This window comes from Mastomys coucha, unplaced genomic scaffold (genome assembly GCF_008632895.1).
Source record: "Mastomys coucha isolate ucsf_1 unplaced genomic scaffold, UCSF_Mcou_1 pScaffold15, whole genome shotgun sequence".
Classification (NCBI taxonomy): domain Eukaryota; kingdom Metazoa; phylum Chordata; class Mammalia; order Rodentia; family Muridae; genus Mastomys; species Mastomys coucha.
The window spans coordinates 139,467,284-139,490,786 of NW_022196897.1; the positions used below are offsets into that span (position 1 = coordinate 139,467,284).

Here is a 23,503-nt window from a genome sequence, read left to right on the forward strand (position 1 = left end):
GGGGGGGGTTGTAGGAGGTTTAAATGAAAGGACCAGAGTAAGAGCCATGGTGTTCCTATTGAAAATAAAAAGTGAGGAGTATGCTTGGCCCGTGAAGGTACCCTCTAATGACACAACAATCAAGCTGGAGCACTTTACAATGAGCTTCTTTCTCTTACCAGGGCTGGGAGGACCCCTGCCGTCATTCTGGGAAATGGGCCTCACTCTCATTATTATTCCAATTAAAGTTGGGATGGGGGTCTAACTTCTCAGCTCGATACACAAGGTGGGAGAGGGGGGTTGCGAGGGAGAGAGGGGGATCCAGCTGGTATTGTTCCAGCTCATCCACCAAGCCAGCCTTAGTTCTCCCCTAGTTCAGTCTTAGTTGCCTCAACTGTAAAATGGGGCTCTTCATATTTGAGGCAGTATGAATGAAGACCTTGAGTAAAAATGGGCTAGCCTTGAAAGCCTGGGGCCCAGGGGACAGGGATAGAAAGAGCCAGGAGGATGTTCAGTGGAGCAGAAATCCATTTCCATTAAAGTTCTCACTAATTTTGTTGTTTATTTGTGCGTGGATGCAAGTCTGCCTGGGTGTCCTCACGCAGGAACGTCTTCCTGCCACAACGTGTGTGGAGATTCGAGGACAATGTTCTAGAGACACTCTTCTATCATGGGACTCCCGGCAATTGAACTCTGGTCATTAGGTTTGGTGGCAAGCACCTTTACCTGCTGAGCCCACCCTCACCACAATTTGAAACAAAGTCGTCTCTATCCCATACTGCCCTCCATCTCCCATAGCCGAAGATGGTCTTGAGTTATTTTTAATTAATTTACTTTTATTCATATACATGTGTATGTGACTCTGTCAGTTTAAGTACACCATATGTATGTAGGATCTGGAGTTACAAGCAGTTGTGAGCTGCCTGACAGGGGTGTTGGGGAACTGAGCCAGAGTCCCCTCTGAATAGTGCTTTTAATTGATGAGCCATCTTAACAGTCCGATCTAGAATAGATCCTTCTTCCTCTTTTCTTTCTTTCTCCCTTTCTTCCTTTCTCCCTTTCTTTTTTTTCAAGATTTATTTATTATTATAAGTAAGTACACTGTAGTTATCTTCAGACACACCAGAACAGGGGCATCACGTCTCATTACGGGTGGTTGTGAGCCACCATGTGGTTGCTGGGATTTGAACTCAGGACCTTTGGAAGAGCAGTTGGTGCTCTTACCCACTGAGCCATCTACCAGCCCCCCTTTCTTCCTTCCTTCCTTCCTTCCTTTCTTTCCCTTTCTTCCTTTCTTCCTTCCTTCCTTTCTTTCTTTCTTTTTCTTTCTTTCTTTCTTTCTTTCTTTCTTTCTTTCTTTCTTTCTTTCTCTCTTTGCCTCTTTCTTTCTTTGTTTCTCCCTTTGTTTCTCCCTTTGTTTCTCCCTTTCTCCCTTTCTTTCTTTCTTTCTTTCTTTCTTTCTTTCTCTTGGAAACAGGCTTTCTTGTTCCCCAGACACTCAGGCTGTCCTGGAACTTACTCTGTGGATCAGGCTGTCCTAGAACTTAGACATATACCACCTGCTTTGGCTTCCTGAGTGCTGGAATTAAAGGCATGTGCCACCATTTCAGGTCACCCACCTTGAACTTTTGAACCACTTGTCTCTGTCTCTCTCAAGAGTGCTGGAATGACTGGCATGGGCTCTTATGTCCTGTTTTATTCCACTATGAGACTATGGTTATTTATTTATTTATTTATTTATTTATATTTTATGGCATTGGTATTTTGTCTGCTTGTATATGTGAGGGTGTTAGATCTTGGAGTTACAGACAATTGTGAGCTGCCATGTGGATGCTGGGAATTGAACCTGGGTCCTCAAGAACCAATCAGTGCTCTTAACCACTGAGCCATCTCTTCAGCCCCAATACACTATGGTTTTATATAACAACACCTTAATGAATTTTCAATGAACTAGGCACTGTGTGAGATGCCTTCTGTGTATTTAATTGCAGAATTCTTCAACAAGCTTTGAAGTAGCTGAAGTTATCTCCATCATTACGTGGGTCCCAGCGCTCACAGCTCAGGTTCTCCAACTTGGTGGCAAGTGTCTTTCTCCATCATTATGTGGGTCCCAGCGCTCACGGCTCAGGTTCTCCAACTTGGTGGCAAGTGTATTTCTCCATCATTATGTGGGTCCCAGCGCTCACGGCTCAGGTTCTCCCGACTTGGTGGCAAGTGTCTTTTTCCCCAACCAGCATACTTTTGTTTGGATAGGTCTTAAGATTTATTTTTATTTTATATGCATGAGTGTTTTTGCCTGTATGTATGTCTGTGTCCTGCATGTGTGCTTGGTTTCTGCGGAGGTCAGATGAAGGTGTTGGGTTCCTTGGAACTGGAGTTCTAAATGCTGTGGGTGCTGGGAGTCTAACCTGGATCCTCTGGAAGAACATTCAGTGCTCTTGACTGCTGAACCATCTCTTCAGCCCTTGTCTTCTCTTTTTGGAGTCAGGGTTTCTAGTAGAACAGAATGACCTTGCCCTGTGGGGAGAACTTGAATCTCTAATCTTACCTACTTCCACTTCCCAAGGGCTGGAACTATATACTACCAGGCCTAGTTTTAATGTATGTTTTATGACAAAACTTTAGTTGAGAGACTCCTTTATGAATAAGACAATTTTTGTTTGTTTGATTTTTGAAATAGGGTCTATGAAATGGCTGGCTTGAATCCCCCATTGTAGATCAGGCTGGCCTTGAACTCAGAGATTCACTTGCCTCAGCCTCCCAAGTACTGGTATTAAAGAACCACACTTTATCACATCTGGCTCTTGAATACCAGAATTTAACCTAAGAGGGCTGGTAAAATGGCTCAATGGGTAAAGATACTTTTGTCAAGCCTGAAGAGATGAGCTTAATCCCCAGAACCAACATCATGGAAAGAAAGGGAGTCTTGAAAAATTGCCCTCTGACCTCTAGTCAACACCCCACATAAATAAATGAAAAACAATTTTTTAAGAAGTCATAATACAAATACAAGGACTATACAAAAATTTAAAAGCAGATTACCCACTTGTTTATATTTTGCCTCATTTGCTTTTAAATCTGCCTCCTGCCTATAAGTGCATTGTGCATTTATTTTCCTGTATCAGAGAATAAACTGGTGCTAGTATCCTCCTTTCCTGGATACTTCCTGCTTGTTAAGAGCAAGGACATTCCTTTGTGTATGTTTTTTTTTTTTTTTTTGGTTTTTCGAGACAGGGTTTCTCTGAGTAGCCTTGGCTGTCCTGGAACTCACTCTGTAGACCAGGCTGGCCTTTAACTCAGAAATCCACCTGCCTCTGCCTCCCAAGTGCTGGGATTAAAGGCGTGCGCCACCACCGCCCGGCCTTGTATATGTTTTTTTTTTTCTTCATTCTTTGTTGAAGAAGAGGGGGAGACCTCTTAGACTATAGTCCAGGCTTATCCTGAACTCTCTTTGTAGGCCAGTCAGGCTCAGATTCCTAGCAACCCTGTCACCTCTGCCTCCCAGGAGCTACAGGGGAAAGCTTGTGCCAACTCCAGTTTGTTTTTTTGTTTCTTGAAAGGGGCTTAAATCACAGATGTCTGTGTGCATATAGCACTAGGGACGGAGCCCCTGGGTCTTGCACAAGGTCAGCAAGCCCTCAACCACAGAGCTACAAACCCAACCCTGATCTCCCAAATGCACAGTGATTGCCATCATGGCTGTAATGATTACGATCGGTCATTACAGTAAACCCTACTGGCAAACCTCCACATACAGGTAGTTCAGCCAAAGTCCTGTTATATAAATGCCTCTCTCTTCCACCCTGCTTGTGATTCACTCTTCCAAAACTCAGGCTGATGCTCTTTGCTATGCCTTTTTATGGGGCAGTCTTGTGGCTTAAGTGAGTTGAACAATATGGCCAATGACTTTTCTTTTTTTCTTTTTTTTGAGACAGGGTTTCCTGGCTGTCTTGGAACTCACTCTGTAGAACAGGCTGGCCTCAAACTCAGAAATGTGCCTGCTTCTGCCTCTCAAGTGCTGGGATTAAAAGCATGTGCCACCACTGCCCGGCCTTTATGTTCTCTAGCAATTATTTTCTTTATTTCAGTGAGGTCTTATTGCATGACCCTAGCTGACCTAACTTGTACTGACCAGAGATCATCCTGTCTCTGCTTCTGAAGTGCTGGGATTAAAGGTATGCACCACCCCACCTCCTTGGAGGTAGTTTTCTTTCTTTTTAAAAATAAGTTTATTATTTTGTATGTATGGGTGTTTAGCTTCCTGTGGAAGCCAGAAGAGGGTGGTCTCCTGGAATTGGAGTTACATATAGTGGTGAGCTGACATGTAGGCGCTGGGAATTGACTCCTATTCCTCTGGAAGATCAGCCAGTGCTCTTAACCACTGAGCCCTCTGTCCAGTTCTGCTTGTAGTTAGCCTGCTCCCGTTTTCCTGAACTTTTTCTTCTGGGTGTGGGAAAGGGGGATTTTATACAAGGTCTCACACAGCCACCGTCCAGTCTGGTCTGGAACTTGCTCTGTAGCCTTACATTCCTTAACTTCCAAGTGCTGGGATTCCAGGTAGATCCACCATGCCCTGATTCTCTTGATCTTTATAGTCCTTCCCAAGTGACAGGCCTAGACCACCTGCTCATCCAGACTCTTTCAAGGCATCCTCTCTTGCACCGACTTCCAGACAGATTTCTGAGCAGAAAGTCAAGGCATTCCTGTTGTTCTTCTCCCCCAGGGGGCCGGGCCAGGCTGGGCTGTGCTTTCTCCTTTTGTCTTTTGGCCAGTCTATTCTTCTTTAAGTGGAAAAGGGCCCAGAAAGTGTTGAAATTTGAAATTCCCAGAGTAGTCGCCATTTGCTCATTTACTCACTAACCAGGAAGAGGGGTAGGAGGAAAGCTGTGTTTAACGCTAGTTAGAACCCCAGAGGCAGGAAATCTGTGGAGACTCACTCATTCAACTAGTGTTGAGTCAGTTCCTTTTGATTGTAGACCCCCTGTGGATCTGTGCTCTGTGTGTGTGTGTGTGTGTGTGTGTGTGTGTGTGTGTGTGTGTGTGTGTGAGAGAGAGAGAGAGAGAGAGAGAGAGAGAGAGAGAGAGACAGAGAGACACACAGAGAGACAGAGACAGAGAGACAGAGAGAGAGAAAGAGAGAGAGAGAGAGACAGAGAGACAGAGAGAGAGAGAGAGAGAGAGAGAGAGAGAGAGAGAGAGAGAGAAAGAGAGAGAGAGAGAGACTGTGGCTTCCAGCTTCCATCAAGATGGGAGATGGAAGTGCTTCTACCTCTGTCCCAAAAAGAGATGCAGACAAGACTATACAAAACAACCTCACATGGGTTTCCTTGTTTTAGGAACTCGAGGAGCTAGAAGGATTTGAAGACTGTTCTGCATGGTGATGAGAAAGCATCTTCCTGTGACAGATCCGGGAAAACAAAGTCTGAGAGGAGGAAAGATGCCGAAGCTTTCCTCAGGAGGACGATGCTTGGTGTGTAGGAGGAACAGCTAAAGCAGGAGAAGAGGTTGGAGTGAAGTCGGGGAGCCAAAAAAAATAAAAGGTTTGTGAAAGCTGAGCCTGCACGTGCTCGGCCTTGTAGTCAGCCTTTGCAATCATTCGATTTGTTTATTCCTTTAACATACATTTATTTAGTGTCTACTTTAGTGTTCACTATCTAATGTATGGAGACAGACAAGCAGGCAAACAAACAAATAAACATAAACGCCAGGTGCCTATCATAAATATTTGTGTTTCTTCAATGGTTCAGCGTGGGCCTTTTGGCGGAGGCAGTCCTAAGCTGCAGAGTAGGGCTCCTCCCCAGCTGGCAGGAGGAACCCAGGTAGATGGGGGAACATCTATGCATTTTCTTCCTCCAAGGCCTCCTCTCCCCTCAAGATGGCTGACAAAGGCCAAGCTAGGTGAAAGCAGGAAGCAGTACGGGGTCCCCAAAGGGTGACCCGCAGGGCCACCACAGCGCCCAGGCCAGCTTTGCAGCGGAGGGGTGGTCGGATAGCCAATGCAGTGTTGCTGTGTGATTCTAGCAGGAACTCTTCCCTCTCTGGGCCGCTCATCCAGTCTTCTCTGGGCCGCTCATCTAGGGATGTGTGTGTGTGTGTGTGTGCATCTGATCTGGGTTGGGGGGACAGGGGAGAGGTGTGTGTGGGGTCTCAAGTGGAGAGGGCTGGGCGCTATCCAGTGGGCTGGGGTCATCCAGGACGGTGACCCGCAAAGCCTAGGGGGGCCCAGGGGAGGCTCCCGAGGAGGCGGGGCGAGGAATCTCGGGAGGGATTTCAAATCTCCCTCGCCCGTCCCCTTGGCCCGGCCGGCCGGTGAGTGGCTGCAGCAGGGGCGCCCCCCGGGCGGGGGCGGGGCGAGGGCCGGGCCGGGGCTACAAGAGTAGCGGCGCCGCCCCCTCCCCACCCACTCCCGTGCGCGCCCGCCCGTAGCGCCCTCGTCGCCGCCCCTCGTCTCGCAGCAGCAGCCCGCGTGGACGCTCTCGCCCGAGCGCCCCGGACTAGCCCCGGGGTGGCCCACTGGCGCGCGGGCGAGCGCACGGGCGCTCCCGGCCGGCAGCGCGGGGGTTAAGCGGCCCAAGTAAACGTAGCGCGGCGATCGGCGCCGGAGATTCGCGAAGCCGGCACCCCGCGCCGTCCGCCGGCCACGACCCGCGGCGCGACCGCCGCGCAGCGCCACAGCCAGCCTCGCGACAGGTGAGCGCCCCGCGCCCCTCGGGGGACTGGGACCTGGTGGTTGGGGCTCTGTGGGTGCCGGGGCGACAGGTCCCCTGGTGGCGCCGGGATGTTTGCCGGGGTCGGAGAGAACGGGGCGCGTGGCGTTTAGCGGGACGGGGGACTCGGGACCGGGCACGGGGACAGAGGAAGCGAAGTCCCCGCTGCACTCCGCCACTCGGAAGAGTTGAGGGGGTGGGGGAGACCCCTGCAGCGACTTTACTGGAGTGTAGAGTTGAGAGCACTTGGGAGCGGGTCTGGGGCCCGAGCGGTGGCTGTCCCAGGGACTCAATGTCCAGTTCTTACCCAGAGCCTCCTCCCGGAGGAGAGGCTGGGATGCAGAGGGAGAAGTTGTTTCGTCACTGTGGCAGTGGATGTGGATCCGTTCTGACTTGGAACCTCGCACTCCCAGGTTGGGATGGCGCTGTGGGTACCGGCAAGTGGGGATGCGAGATGGGCGTTGTCCCCGGGGTCCTCCGGAGCCGAGCCACTGGAGCTCCGGAGTTGCCGGCTGCTGGGAGGGGCTGGCTGAGCACACCTGGCCGGGGAGGAGCCGGCTGGGGGCGGTTCCTGACCATGCCTGCTGCCCTAGGGGCTCACTTTCCATTCTTAGCCTTCTTCCGGGGTGAGGTGGCCCCCACTACCTAGTCCATACGCTGAGTCTTTCGTTATAAAATAACCCTCTGCCTCCACTTCCTAGCGGTCAATCGTCTGCGCTTCAGGGATTTCTTAGGGATACCTGTGGAATCCGTCCAGGCTACTGGGTGCAATTAAAGCGGAGACTTACTGCGTTCCCAAGGTTGGACTGCGCAGAGGGGGAAGCGTTTCTTGTTCCAGTCTCACCTGTGGCAGCAGTCCTGTGCTCTCTTTCCATTGCCTCTGCCTTCAGCCTGCCACCCCATGCATCCCTGAGGCATGGAATCCTTGTGATTTCTGCTTTGCACTCCGAGGCATGTGAATTAAAATGAATTAAGGCCTCAGTAGAGTGCTTCCGGACTTGTGGGTGTTCTGGGCTTTGGTGGGCTGATGGCACTCACCGACCTTCTCTGTCCACCAGGCCCGCTGAGGCTTGTGCCAGGCTTTGGAAACCTCAGGTATATACACCTTTCCAGACTTGGGATCTCTCCTCCCCCACCCACAGGGCCGTGGGACCAAATCCAGGGCCTTACATTACTTCAGGTAAGCCACCTTCCACTGGGCTACACCTCCAAGCTTCAAGGTAGGGTTGGTAATACAGCAAACACCATCTTTACTGTGTGGTTGGCCTCATTGCCTCCCGGCACATGGTTGGAAGCAGGCTGCCCTTCTCGGACAAGCACTGTCATGGATTTGTGCTTAAATCCTACTGTTGCAGAAGCAACTCCAGTTCTATCCCTGTGCCTTAGTTGTTCCGAATGTGCAATAGAAACAGTTCATGGAGATTAGGGATGAAGCCAGCTTGTGGGGGTCTTCAACCCTCCGTCTTCAAGGGGTTGGGGACAAGCACTCAGTAGCACCGTACCTGGAGTATGCCTAATACACGAATGTTGAGGTGTGCTGTGCTGAGCGGAATGGAAAGTCACCTCTGCCAGCCCCTCCTTTTCCTGCCTTCCTGAGGTACTCTGTTTCATTCTCAGCTATGGAAGCATTTCTAAACCATCATTGTCTGACTGGGGAGTTGGCAGGAAGGGCTGTCTTTGTTTCCTTTAAAAAAAATTTTTTTTATATTTTATTCTGTATGTGTGTACACGAACGGGCCACCATTGTGAAGGTCAGAGGAAAACATGTGGCAGGCAGCACCCTCTACCATGTGTGTCTGGAGATCAGACTGAGGACATGGGCCTTGGCTGCAAGTGCCTTTACCTGCAGGGCCATCTCCCTCACCAACCCCTTTGTTCCCTGTTGGAAGAGGGCTGCACTGTTTATAGTTTGGGCACCCCCCCCTCCTTTTTTTTTTTTTTTTGCTCCTTCCCCCTCCAAGTTTGAGGATTGCTAAAGGTGTAATTGACAAGCTAAGCAAAATCCTTTACCTTTCCTGTTGGGTGGAAAGAGCTGAGACAAAGAGGCTGGTGAGGCTGCTGGGGCCAGCCACATCCTTCTTAAAGCCATAGGCCAAACCCTTACCCCTACAAAGGTTGGGGGAGGGGAGAAGAGGATCTGGGAGCTGCAGGGGGCTGAGGGAGGAGGAAGGGAGGTGGGGCTGGTGAGGCTGTTTCCCTGCCTGCCCTTCCTCCAGCCATGTGGTGCCTCTGACCCAGAGACGCCTGTCACCCTTCATTATTGCAGCCCAAGGCACCCGATTGCAGTGGACATTTGGACAAGTACTCCATCCAGAGAAGTGTCCCTTGGCATTCCTTTGTCCCCAACCAACTTCCATGTTGGCGCCACCTTTAGTTCTGGATACCACTTACAAGATAGCGATTGCTAAATCTAAAGTTTCCTTGGACTTTTTTTTTTTTTCTTTTTCTTTATTCTGTAAGAAACAGGGCCTTCTATGTTGCCTAAGGTGTTTAAAACACAACATTGTTCCTTTGCCCTCAAGTACTGGCAGGCATCACCAGGCCTGGCCTCAGCTGTATTCTGTTGGGTGGTCTGGCCTGTTCTGGCCTGGCTTGATTCTACCTCTCCCCACCAATCTCCCTCCATTACCTCCCTCAGGCCATGTCTAAATGTTCCTCATGTCAAAGTGTGACTGTGTGTGTGTGTGTGTGTGTGTGTGTGTGTGAGACTGTGTGTATGTGTGTGTGTGCGCGCGCCTGTGTGCTCGCGAGAGCGTCTCAGGGGCCCCCTTTATAGGTGGCAGGGCTGAGGCTCTGGAAGATCTAGTCACTTCCATTATTGTGACTAGCTTTTAGTAGGGGACATTTACACTTTAACATTTTCCACTATCTTAGGATGTATTGCTCTGCAGAAGGACAGGTGCCCAGTGCAGACACTCAGGTGTGTCTGTCTCTGGCTGACACAGGCACACTGGCTGCTGTGTTGAGTTTCCTGAGGCTCCCTCCCAGCAGAAAAGTGGGCACGATGCACCCTCATCCTACCAGTGGCAAGAAGGGTCACGTGGGATCCAGGATATTTTTAGATTAGTGAACTGATTGCTCATTCACAGTTAGTTGAGTCAAGCCCTAAGTTTAGTTAAAAGCCAGTGTTTGCAGGGCAATAGGACGCTGAAGCAGCTGCAGCGGGGCCCAGGATTGACATTCTGGTTATGAGGTCATATCCTAAGCTTCCCTTGGTCTATCTGTAAAATGGACAAGGGAGGCTCGTTTTCTTTCTTTTGTTTATGGATCAGATAACATTATTTTAAAAAAGATTTATTTATTTATTTATTTTATTATGTATATGAGTGCACTGTCACTCTCTTCAGACATACCAGAAGAGGGCTTCAAATCCCATTACAGATAGTTGTGAGCCACCACGTGGTTGGTGAGAATTGAACTCAGGACCTCTGGAGTCAGTTCTCTTACCTGCTGAGCCATCTCTCCAGCCTTGGGAGGCTCATTTTTAAGGAACTTATTACTGGCTAATTGCTGGAGATGCTAGAGTCCGGGTAATAGAAAAGGACAAAGGACGCGGGGGAGTCAAATGTTGAGGATGTAGTTCAGTAGTAGAACACTTCCTCAGCCAGCATGAGGCCCTGGGTTTAATCCATTGTACTGTGTGTACACAAAGCAATACATTTTAGCTTTTGTTTCCTTTTTGAGTCTTGCTGTGTATCCCTGGTGTCCCTGGCTAGACTGATGTTTGTTATGACATATGGCGTGTAGCACAGCCTGACCTTAAGCTTCGGCCATCATTTTGCTTCAGTGCTTTTGTGCTTGGATTATGGAGATGAGCCACGTGTCTTGCTTGCTTTTGCTGTTCCCATTGAGTCTAGTGGGGCCTAGTTTATGCTGTGCAAGTACATAACCTCTGAACTACACATAGTCTCAACTGGGGTGTTCTAGGCCAGAGTCTTGCTGCTGTAGATAGGCCTGAGAGCTGGGATTCAAGTGTATGTCTCTGTCCAGCTCAACTTTTAGAGCTTTCATTTTTGAGTAGGACTGGTTTTCAATGGGGTAACCAGCAGCATTTAATGTTCCATTGTAGGATAATGATGCATGAGGTGTACACAAGGACCTGGTTGGATTTAATCTTTACTTGGCACTGGCCCCTCAAAGGGGGGAAAAAAAAAGCAGGTGCCCTGGGACAGCAAATGAACTTGTTTGCATTTCCTAGGTTTCTGTTACTGGATTTGCTTGATTTCCCCCCCCCCACCCCCCCCGTCCCTGCCCCCTCTGACCCACACACCTGAGCTCTTCCATCCCCACAGCTTGAGATGTGGGAGTAAGAGTTCCTCAGCTTGTGTTTTTACCTCCCCTGGACTTATGCTGTGTAATCTTTTGCATCCCTGTCCAAGGCTCAGCCTGTGTGGATGTCAACAACAGAACAAACTGAGGAAGGACACCTGGGAGAGGGAAGAGGCCAGCTCATTTCTAGAGTCATTTCCATGATATGCAGTTACATTTATCTCTGATTGAATGTCTACTTGGGCCAGTGCTGGGACTAGAGAACAACTCGGGGCGACGTTACCAGCGCCATCACTGCTTCCTGAGGCTCCATGAATGGGTTGTACTGATTTTTCAGCTGCCCCGGGGGGGTTGAGCATCATGTAGTTGAAGCCCTTGATGAGTCCAGGGACCTGGTGAGAGATGATTACTCAGGCTAGCCGTGTGAGAAGGTGGGTACTGGAGGCAGGGCTTACCTGTGTTTTACCTGAAGTCCTTGTTAGACTAGTCTGCCTGTGTTCTCTGATTATTGCAATTATACCTTCCTTAATATTTTTATTTTTTGTATATGAGTACACTGTAGCTATCTTCAGATGCACCAGAAGAGGGCATCGGATCCCATTCCAGATGGTCGTGAGCCACCTTGTGGTTGCTGGGAATTGAACTCATGATCTCTGAAAGAGCAGCCAGTGCTCTTAACCGCTGAGCCATCTGTCTAGGTTTCTCTATGTTAACATGGCCCCTCCTAGCAGGAGCTGCCTTCGCCTGCCCTTTGGCAGTGCTCCTTAGTGGCTGTGTAAGATTTTGCTATGACATTACAGTGGCTGGACCACTTATCTGCTTATATGTTTAATTTTTTTTTTTTTTTAATTTGATGAGTGGTTCTGGAGAGACGGTTCATCAGTTAAGAGTGCTGGCTGTTCTATGAGAGGACCCAGGTGGATTCCCAGCATCCACGTGGCTGCATAAAACTCTATAATTCCAATTCTAGTTCCCCCTTTTGGCCTCTGTAGGTAAAACCATACACACACACACACACACACACACACACTATATATGTAGACAAAAACCACTTTATACAGAAAGTGAAAGTAAGATTTACTTAAAAGATTATTGAAATGGGCTCTCGACCGGTAGACCTGGATTGGCAGGTACTTGTTTTGTGGTCTCAGGCTGGCCTCAAACTCTTGGCTTTAGTCTCCAGAATGAGGGTGTGTAGCAAGATGGGAAAGCCATATTCTGGCTAGATTTTTTTTTTTTTTGAATCTGTTCAAAGTTCATGTCCATCAATGGCTACTTCTATCGCAGGTGACATGCTGGCATGTAAGGTGAATCCTGATGTGATTTTTGGAACTTAGCAGAATTTCATTCTGAGACAACAAGGTAGCCTGGCTGTTTGGGTAATATGATGGTACACTTTAATCCTAGTACTCAAGAGACAGAGGCAGATTGGTCTGAGTTCAAGGCCAGCCTGGTACCAGGCTCAAAGAAACTAAACAAACCACAAACAAAAACAGTATGTTGAATGCATGCAAACCCATGTACCCATGCCATGACAGTCTTGTGACAAGTCAGGACAAGTTGAGGTAGTTTGTTCTCCTTGTGTTCCTGGGATTGGATTCACATTGTCAGGCTTGGTGACTTCTTTATGAGTTGAGCCATCTCTCTCACTTTCTGCATTTAAATTTTTTGTTTTGTATTGTTTTTCAAGATGGTTTTCTCTGTGAAGACCTAATTGTCCTGGAACTTGCTCTGTAAATCAGGCTGGCCTCAAACTCAGAGATCCGCCTGCCTCTGTTTCCTAAGTGCTGGGATGAAAGGCGTGCGCCACCACCACCTTGGCTTGCATTATTTCAGTCAATTTTTCATTTTATTTTGTGGATGTTTTGCCTGCACCTATCTACACCACATCCATTAGTATTCTCAGAGGCCAGAAGAAGGTGTCCTGGAAGAGCAGTGAGGACGGATTTAAGCTATCTTTAGCCTCATACTTAATTTTAACTTATCATATCTCTGTCCCAGGCCTTGTAAGAAGCCCTGTAGTGGCCCGAGTCTCTGATTCTTGCAATGTTGTGAATCTGACAAGGCTCAGCTTCCTGTGGACCGTCGTGTGTTCTCCTGTAGAATGTAGCCTGTCTGCTGTTTCTCACTGTGAGGCTCATGGAAAATACTCTCAGCACATCTGCTCACATCTGTTCTTAGGGGACAGGCAGGGTAGGACACCACAGGGAGCCTGTGGATTATTAGTGACCTCACACAGGAACTTCTTGAATGGAGCAGGTGAGAGTCTTTCACCCTCTCTTACTTTATTTTGTTTTGTCCTGAGGCTGGAGGTGAGGCACAGACTTCCACTTGCTCCCCTTTCTTGTCTTTAACACCCTCCTTCCTGCCAGGGAGGTGACAAGATGCTATGGAATAGCTCTTTTGCTGGCCAGCCTGGAAGAGATGAGTGACATCAGCTCTAAACTTCATTGTTGGAGTTGGAAGGAGTTCCTGGGTCCCCTCTTGAGTCTAATTGGGGGTGTCATTTACCCTTCGTCTGCCACATTGCATTTGATCTCCTCTGACCTGGTTCCTGCACAGCCGGAGCTGCCCAGTCTCTGGGAAAGGGTCAGATTTTACCTTTGCTCCTGAGGTTGGGCAGCTAAACATAACAGTAGATCATACTTAGTGCCATGGAGTGCCCCTGAGACATCCTTAATAGCTGACAGATCCTTAATAGCATTTAAGGGTCTGTCTGCTTGTCTCTGGAATCATCAGTCAGGCCTGTGCCCTCCGGACTGCCTGGGCATTAGAACTGGCAAGGTCATTAACTCCTCTCCTGCATGGATAACTGGGAGATGTGTGGTTTGTGCTGTTCAGGCTACAGATAGCAGAGACCAGAGGACAATACCTGTGTTCAGTTGGACACAGTACGTCAGCCACACCGGAAAAACCTTGCAAAGGTAAGACCTCGTGGGAAGGAACGGCCAGTTTAGCATTCCTACTGAAGAACTGCAGTAGATAAGGGCAGTTGGCTTGTGGTAGGGGCTATATGACTCAGGAAGTGCTAGTGTTGAACTGGAAGCCAAAATTTAGCCTGAAGCCAAAATGAGATACCTGGGAAGAGATTTGTAATCTGGGATCACATACCAGTCCCTGGTGGTGAGCTGGGATTTGGTGTCATCAGGCTCTATGAGTGCTGGGATGCTATGTTCTCTTTGCCTGGGTTATATACGCAGTCTGACTTAGAGCCCCGCATGACCCAGAACTTGTATGTAGACCACGAATGTGCACGCTCTGATCTTGCCTGGTATTTGAGGAGGCTAGGAGTCAGATCCCACGGAACTGGAGTCATGGTAGTTGTAAGCCACGTTGCGGGGATTGTGACCTCAACCCGGGTCCTCTGCCAGGAAACTGCTCTTAACAACTGAGGCATCCCTACAGCCCCAGTGTGCAAGGGGGCAGTTCCCCCGTGAAGTCCATTTCTATGCCCTGCCTGTGGGTCCATGTGGGTTTGTGGGATGCTGGGGTGCTTTGGGCAGGATATGCCGCCCACCTTTCAGACACTGGCTCACTAGGCACTGCTAATGCCCCTGGAGAAGGTTCAGGGTAGTTAATCATTGTCAGCGCTGGACAGCAGGTCCGCTTGGACCTGTGTACAAAGAGGGCACACACCTGTCTGGCTTCTGGTTGACCCAGATAGGGCCTGTCTGAGGGACTAAAGTCCAAGGCTGTGTGAGAAAACCCACCACTGACCCTGGATCATGCATGTCTTTGCTTTAGGCCTCTGACTCCACACTAGCTCTTGACTCTGCCTCCTCTTCAGAGTGTGCCTCGAGGGAGTGAACCCACTAGGGTTCAGCCTCTCAGGTGGCATTGATTTGGTCCGAGGGGGGAAAATGCTTATCTGAACACATCCCAGCAGGCTTTCCTGAATGTCTGCCTCTCTGGCCTCAGGAACTGGCCACGGTCAACAGGTTTGTTTTACCAAGTCACGGTGCCTGGCTGATGGGACTTGACCAGACACTTTCCCTGTCCGTAGGAAGCAGAAGACAGTCCTTGTGCTAAGAAGCTTGGGACTCCCATTTGCTGTCTGTGATTCTCTGAAGCACAGATTAGCCAGAGATCTTGATGAAGTCTAAAACCCCGGTGGGGCAGGTTAGTTAGCTTTTAGCTTGAGACTGCAGCTAATGTCTGTGTAATCCAGTGCAAGGTTCTGGCTCTGGCCTATGGATGGAACCAGTGGTTCACATGCTTTGTTTGCCAAGTGCTCATGCTTGGGCAAGTATAAAGGATGTACTCTAGGCCCTGTGAATACTCTTGTGGGTGCCATACTGTTCATACTGAGTTACACAGTCCAGTCCCCCCTGTAGACGCTAAGCCTTTGTCGGACTCTTGGAGCAACACCAGATGCTGCTTCTAGAAAGTTCACTGGGTAGATAGCTGGTGAGTATTTTAAACAGGAGCAAAGAGGAGACTGGAAACCAGATGGCCAACTGCTCTTTCAGTTCTAGAATGCAAGTGTATGTGGTGAGTGACATCCTTCGGCTGTATAGTGAGAAGGAATGAGATTCCAGGCATGGTGTGACCTGATACCTATGGTATGTGAACCCTTAATTCCCGCACTCTGGAAGAAAAAGCAAGTAGATTCTGAATCTGAAGCCAGATTGGTCTATATAGTTTCAGGTCAGTCAGGGCTTACATAGATACCCTGTCTAAAAACAAAACAAACAAACAAACCAACCAAACAGGAACAGATTGCCTGTCTGTGATTGTATGACTTGATTATGTAGTTCTCATGCCTGGGATTCTATGTTTACTTAAAAGGGATTCTCTGTAGCCCTGGCTGTCCTGGAACTTACTCTGTAGACTAAGCTAACCTCAAACTCAGGTGTCTGCATGCCTCTGCCTTCTGAGTGCAAGGATTAAAGGCATGTGCCACCATACCCAGCTATGTCTGAGATGTGTGTGTGTGTGTGTGTGTGTGTGTGTGTATGCGCGCATGCGTGTGAGCACCTGTATACACGTATGACTTGATTATGTAGCTATCACACCTGAGATTTGTAGTTAACACACTTTAGTGTCAAGGGTGGATGGATACATAGCAGGTAAAGGAACACGGCTCACAAAGGCATGCCTCCAGTCTCATGTTCTGAGGCTGATTTTTTGCTAGATGTTCAAGGCAAGGCCTAGGGATTCCTGGACAGAGTGAACCTCATTTCCTGGGGTTATTAAAGCCTTTTTCTCAGAGATCCTAGACTCACTTACATAATTTTATTTTTTTGTAAATATTTTTATTTTTGCGGGTGGGTGTTTTGCCTGCATATATATATTTGTCGGCATGTGTGTAGACCACCTGCAAAGGTTGTTAGTGGCCCCTAGAACTGGAGGATTATGAGCCATCATTTGGGTGCTGGGAATTGATCCCAGGAGAGAAGAGCCCCAAGCCAATGCTTAACCATTGAGCCACTTCTCCAGCTTTTGAGATTTACTTCTTGTGTAGCCCTGGCTGTCCTGAAACCTGCTATGAAGACCAGGCTGGCCTCGTTCATAGAGAGCTGCCTACCTCTCCCTTCTCAGTGTTGAGATTAAGGGTGTATGCTACCATTCCCAGCCCTATGTTACCCCTTTCCTCTACGTTTACTGGGTGGCTCATGTCATCTTGAAGCTTCCTAAGTTCCTGCATTGTAGATTTGAACAGCTATAAATAGCTTTAATTTTCTCATGCTGGCAAAAATTCCCTAAGGCTTTGGCCATGCAAATCTTCTAATAATCTGGCTATATTTCCACTGTTGGTGTGCTTTTTTTTTTTTATTCTTTTTAAAATTTAAAGTTTTATCTACTTGTGTGTGTACACATGAGCTTACATTTATTGGAGAAAACGCGGGAGCTTCTCCATGTGGGTTTGGGCATTGGAGTTAGGCCATTAACCTTCATGGCGAGCCCCTCTACTGGCTGACTGTCTAACTCCCATACCCCTGATTTTTCTATTTTATTCGTTCTTACAGTCTAGAGGCAGGGTCACTGTTTTACCATTCATGTCTCCTGTCCTCCCCCAGTGCTGGGCTTCCGACTCTGGTTCCCGAATGCTAGGCAAACACTACTGAGGTACTTTCTCCACTCCCTTTGTCATTTGAGACAGCATCTTTGTCCCAGGCTGTCCTCAGTCTGTCCTCAGATTCCCTGGTGGTGCTGTTGGGCCACATTGCAATTCATGTGGAAATCTCAGGTTCTTTCCTGTGGCACTACTTCTGTTCCAGAATGGGCTCACAGTTTTCTGTTAGAAAGGTGCTGTTTCTGGTTTAGTTGGTTTTTTTTTTTTTTTTTGGTTTTTCGAGACAGGGTTTCTCTCTATAGCCCTGGCTGTCCTGGAACTCACTTTGTAGACCAGGCTGGCCTCGAACTCTGAGATCCACCTGCCTCTGCCTCCCAAGTGCTGGGATTAAAGGCGTGCGCCACCACCGCCCGGCTGTTTTTTTTTTTTTTTTTTTTTTTTGAGATAGAATTTTATAGTGAAGCCCTGTGTGGCCTGGAGATCCATCGGTCTCTGCCCTCCTGAGTGTTGGGAGTTAAAGGCATGTGTTACCTGGCCAAGTACAGGTTCTTACATGTACTTATGTCTAATTGGTGTCCACAAAGTTGTAGAGAGTGAATCAGGTCATATAAGTTTATCAGCCTTATCTTGCTAGCTGTCTTAGATGGCCAGGTCTTGGTAGTGGGATGAGGCTGTCAGAGGCCGGTCATCGCTCACTCCTGGTAACTGCCACAGCCCTTTGCCACTGCCTCTTCTCCATCCCCCCTTCTCCCTTCAGAACTTGGGATTCAGCACCCCCTGATGAGGGAGGGAATGAGTGACAGGCCAACTGACCAATGGAACCCAGAGGATGGGCTGGGGTGGGCTTTGTGCTGCCATGGAGAGGAGAGGAAAGCTGAGGGAAGGAGATCTGGAGACAGAGCAAACAAAAGAGTCATGGGGAAAAGAGTGCACTGCCTTCTTGACTCTGCAGGGGTTGGGCAGGGAGAAGGGACCAGGGCTTAGGCTGGCTCAAGCTGCTCAGGTAGGCATGCCCTAAGGGGCATTGTGTGAAGGGCTGGCCAACTTGAGAGCAGCCCTATTCTCAGACCCCAGCCTTAGCACCATCCTCCTGTTCGGTCCTGGGAGCAGGCGTTAGGAGCATTGATCCCATCTAGCAAAATGGAACCAAGCCTCAAAGTTTGGTGAGGAGTCTTTGGATCATGGACGGGCTGTGAGCCTGAGACTGGGTCATGGGATCTCTTGGGCAGAGAAGAGGGAACCTGTGGTGTGCACTGTACCCCATCTGCCTCCTACATAGCTTGATCTTTCCCCATAGGAAACCATGAAGGGAGACAGTAAACACCTGAACGAAGAAGAGGGTGCCAGCGGGTATGAGGAGTGCATCATTGTCAATGGGACCTGCAGTGACCAGTCCTCAGACACAAAGGATGCGCCCTCACCCCCAGTCCTGGAGGCAATCTGCACAGAGCCAGTCTGCACACCAGAGACCAGAGGTGGGTGTCAAAGCTTAGACACGGTGGGTTCTATGACATGTCTCAGGCTGCCTCATTGCTTCTCTTGTGCTTGTGTGGGCTTCCCAGTGATCAGGGGATGATGCCTACTGGCCCCCCGAGACCACTTGAAATGCCTCTGTCACTCTGGTTTGGAGTCCCCTGTATTGTCCCTTGCCCTTGACATCTAGAGCCCCTTAGGGCCTTCTGGAATGGATAACTTAGCCCTGTTGACCCCAAGATCTACTTACCCATATGGGAACATTTGGAATGTAGCCAGTGTCAACCAGTTTCCTGGAGTGGACTGTGGAGGAAGGGGATTCTTTCCACCCTAGAATGCTAATACTCAGCTTGTGGTGACAAAGGCATAAGACGGGCCCTGTGCCCCTTTACACTGTGAGTTCATGGATATGACGGACACTGGTTTCCTAAAATGACTGTTGGGGTTGGCTGAGGCCACCCTCCAGGCTGGTGACCACGGACCTGCTCCCAAATATGTCCTCCCAACTCTTCCTTGCAGGCCGCAGGTCAAGCTCACGGCTGTCTAAGAGGGAGGTCTCCAGCCTTCTGAATTACACGCAGGTACCGTCTACCTCTTCCTGTGGCTCGGGGCTTTCAGCTTTGATTGCGTGAAAAACAAGACAAATGGAATTCTTTATTGCATTGGAAAGTCTGTTTTAGTCGATCCTTCCTGTATATCAATCCTCAGTACATTAATAGAGCAAAACTCACTCATTCCTGGGATGAGCTTACCTTGGCCATGGTATTTTGGTGTTTGGGTGGTTTCTTTGAGACAGTATCCTGGTTGTCTTGGTTGTCACTGTCAACCAGGGTGGCCTCCACTAGCCCCTTGCTCAGGTCTTCCCAAATGTGTTCTGAGAGAGTTGAGAGATGTCTAAAAGGCGGCATTGGTCTTATTTCCATAACGTGCTAATGGCCTTGTATTTGTCTTTTTAACCCATGTGTGATTAGCAGATGTGAAATTTCACCAGACAATAATAAATACCAGATTTTTTTTTTTTTTTTTTTTTTTTTTTTTTTTTTTTTTTTCTGAGACAGAGTTTCTCTATGTAGCCCTGGCTGTCCTGGAACTCACTCTGTAGACCAGGCTGGCCTCGAACTCAGAAATCCGCCTGTCTCTGCCTCCCAAGTGTTGGGATTAAAGGTGTACACCACCACCGCCCGGCAATACCAGATGTATTTAGGGGACTACATCAATATGATGATGCTTCTGTCCCATGGCCTTTCCCTAGGACATGACAGGAGATGGAGACAGAGATGATGAGGTGGATGATGGGAATGGCTCTGATATTCTAATGCCAAAGCTCACCCGTGAGACCAAGGACACCAGGACACGCTCTGAAAGCCCAGCCGTAAGTCCCACTCTGAGCTCAGGCACCTCTCACCAACCTTGGGCCTGCATAAAAAATGAGGCTGAGACTGTTTAATCAGGATTTGTTTTCCCAACACTTGGTTTTATGTGGACAACTTAGGAGAGCTAGGTTTGCACTTTGTAGCATGTAGTTTCCAGGGACCAGACTCAAGATTAGCAGGCTTTGGCAAGTCCCCTAACCCACTGAGCCCCTTGGTTAAATGTTAATGTCCTTCAGCTACTACAGGGTAATTCAGATCACCCTGAGCCTCAGGGTAAAATGACATTTGATAGAGCAAAGGGCACATGAGCCACAGATGCTTGACACTGAATGTGACACCAGGAACCTGATGAAGAAAACCACTTAACTTTTGGATATCTTCAACATTTCCTGACTAGTCCTTTTGAGCAGGATTTCACATTCATTACCTATTCCTGCTAAAATGCCAGGGAACTAAATTATGGTCACCAGTGTTTTCACCCTTACCATGTGACCAGGTCTAAGTTAGATTCCTGCTGATGGCAAGGATGAGGTCTAGGCTTGAGTGCGGAAATCCTGGAGCACCTGTCAGTACCTATGAGGCAGAGGCAGGAGGATCAATGTTGCACTGAGGCAATAGAGGCCTTAGCTCACCTGTGTAAACCCTGACCTGCTTCTTGCTACACTGCAGGCATGCACCATCACACCTGGGGCTAAGGCTCAAACCCAGAGTTTACATGAAACAAACTTTCTACCAGTTTAGCCATATTCACAATTTTCAAATGACTTTGGAAAGTATGAGTACACCGTAGTTGTCTTTAGACACACCAGAAGAGGGCATTGGATCCCATTATATAGATGGTTGTGAGCCACCATGTGGTTGCTGGGAATTGAACTCAGGACCTCTAGAAGAGCAGCCAATGCTCTTAACTGCTGAGCCATCTCTCCAGCCTATGTTGTTTGGTTTTTGAGACAGCGTTTCTCTGTGTAGTCCCCAGCTGTCATGGAGCTCACTCTGTAGACTAAGCTGGCCTTAAACTCAGATCCACCTGCTTTTGCCCCTCCAGTTGCTGGGATTAAAAACATGGGCTGCCACACCCAGCCACTGCTGTTAAGTTACTTACTCAACATGCCTGTTATCTGAGAGACAACAGGTTCACTTCTGACTGAGCTTGTAATTTTTTGGGTGGTTGACTGAGGCTCCTCTCACTTCTGTGAGTTGTTTTCTTTGAGCGTATGCCCTGGCTCAAGAAGACGTTAACTAGCCTAGCCTCTGTATTGATTTCTAATCTAATCTAATCAAACACTATGTCAAACAAAACAATGAACATGCATCAGTCAGAACTAAAGTCAGAAAAAGTATTGAAATGGGAAGTCTCAGCGGGTCAGCAAGCATGGCGGCTGTTGCAATGACCTTCTGTGGATTTGTATTTTGCTCATCTTATACACTGTAGACAATTCCAGTAACTTCAGCTCTGTTCTTGAGCTGCAGTTGGGTCTCAGGCTTTTTCCTGTACCAGTCGATGTGCTGACATTACAGGCAGGTGACCCCCCCACCCCTGATTAACTATCAATGTTTCATAGAGCTTGAATAAATGTCAGCAACAGGCGAGCACACATCGTGCTGAGAAAACTGCTTTTCTGCTCTGCTCTCATCCAGTGCCTTCTTGAATAAGCTGGCATCAAGGCCTGTGCTTCTTGGTGGAAGAATACTTGGTTTAAGGCAAAGGTTCTTAGTCTGTGGGTGTCAGCGCCCTTGGGGGAAATCTGAGGACCCTTCCACAGGGTCACATCAGATAGCCTCTGTATAAGTTACATTGTGATTCGTATGAGCAAAAATGTGGTTACAAAGTCGCAACGAAAATAGTATGGTTGAGGAGGCTAAGGGGTCACTACAACGTGAGGAACTGCATTTAAGCCTTACAGGCTAGGAAGGCAAGCAGTAATTTAGTCCTCATTTGCTGCTGCCAATTCAGGTGGCTAAGTCTGTTATGACATGAGACAGGCTGATAATCTGCAAAGATACCCTTGTTCAATGTATCCCTGAGATTACATCCATGGTCTCCTTCACTTGAGGTTGAATTGAGGCCTTCTCAGGGCCTTTGTTGGGTCCCAAGCAGCTGTTACCCTAAGGCCCAGTATTTATTATCCTTTCTCACTTTCAGGTCCGAACCCGAAATAGCAACGGTACCTCCAGCCTGGAGAGGCAAAGAGCGTCCCCCAGAATCACCCGAGGCCGGCAGGGCCGCCACCATGTGCAGGAGTACCCTGTGGAGTTCCCAGCTACCAGGGTTGGTTCCACCTCTGATCACAATATCTGCTTCACTCCCCATAACACAACAATGTTGTGTGTGTAACGTGTGCTTTCTTCACACGCTCCTGCTTTCCAGGGTCTGGCTTCTTCCTTTTCTCTTCTGACTCATCCTACTTGGAGCTACTTTGAGGAGGCAAGGATTCCTGAGTGCTTAGGCCTCTAGCCCACATTGGAGTTGAGCCAAAAGCCACTGGTGTCATTCAACCTTGACTTGTGTCTTTTCCTGCTGTCTCGAAGCAACCCCAGCAGGACCAGCATGTTCTTCTGTTTCCAGATGGACCCCACCGTCTGAGTGTAGCTTCAGAAACTCTGCCATTGAACACACACACACACACACACACACACACACACACACACACACACACACACACACACACAGTTTATTCTGTCTCTGCTCTGCCTTGGGGTCATGGCTGCCAGTTCATGTCACCCACCCCGCCTTCTGGGATGCTGATTTGTTCTTCCTCTTTGCTTCTCTGAGAACCTGTTGGGGATGCTATTTGTGCGTCCCCAGCTGCTTTGCTTCACTGCGTCTCAATCTCATCCTGTGTAGTCTCGGAGACGGCGAGCATCATCTTCAGCAAGCACACCATGGGCATCCTCTGCCAACGTCGACTTCGTGGAAGAAGTGATATCTAAGAGAAGCAGTACCCCATTAGTTGACTTGAACCAGGACGGTGATCAGGAAGGCATGGATACCACACAGGTGGATGCAGAGAGTAGAGATGGAGACAGTACTGAGTATCAGGTACCACTGAGATAAGATCCAAAATACAGGGAAAAGGAGACTCTGAACTTATTTAGTGACTAAATGATTTTAAGATTTCGTACCGTGTACACTTAATCATAAAGCAGGAGGCAGAGGCAAGCCTGCTACATAGGAAGCCCCGACCCAGGGGTGTAGTGATAGATCCTGGCTCAAGAAAAGAAAAAAAAAGTTGTGTAGGCAAGGATTTCCTCCAAATCCTTGATCTCCCAAATGCTGGGATTATATATATGCATGTGCTATTGAAGTTTCTGTTCATTTTAATAGAATTACAATCTAAGGACTTCTTTCTTTGTTTTGTTTTTTTGTTTTTCGAGACAGGGTTTCTCTGTGTAGCCCTGGCTGTCCTGGAACTCACTCTGTAGACCAGGCTGGCCTCAAACTCAGAAATCCACCTGCCTCTGCCTCCCAAGTGCTGGGATTAAAGGCGTGCACCACCACCACCTGGCTCAAAACATTTTTTTTTTTTTTAGATAATATTTGTGGCAATAGTGTTATCATACTGTATGTATTCAGGCACTGGAGTTATTTAACCAGTTGAGGTTGTTGGAATACGTTGCCAGTTAATACCTTTCTTATTCATATACATTACAAGGTGCATGCATCTCGACAATGCCAAAATGTTGTG

The 23,503-nt window shown here is 48.3% G+C and overlaps 1 protein-coding gene across 1 annotated transcript in view; it reads left to right on the forward strand.

The window, feature by feature from the left end:
- The first annotated feature begins 6,386 nt into the window (after nucleotides 1–6,386).
- The window catches only part of LOC116091816 (DNA (cytosine-5)-methyltransferase 3B), a 39,180-nt gene continuing 22,063 nt past the window's right edge, over nucleotides 6,387–23,503 (forward strand). Inside the window, exons 1-6 of the mRNA XM_031373270.1 lie at nucleotides 6,387–6,669; nucleotides 18,269–18,446; nucleotides 18,964–19,025; nucleotides 19,697–19,816; nucleotides 21,961–22,086; nucleotides 22,663–22,857. Of these exons, the coding sequence (XP_031229130.1) occupies nucleotides 18,275–18,446; nucleotides 18,964–19,025; nucleotides 19,697–19,816; nucleotides 21,961–22,086; nucleotides 22,663–22,857 (675 nt within the window). The 5' untranslated portion in view covers nucleotides 6,387–6,669; nucleotides 18,269–18,274. The remainder of the gene's footprint in view (nucleotides 6,670–18,268; nucleotides 18,447–18,963; nucleotides 19,026–19,696; nucleotides 19,817–21,960; nucleotides 22,087–22,662; nucleotides 22,858–23,503) is intronic.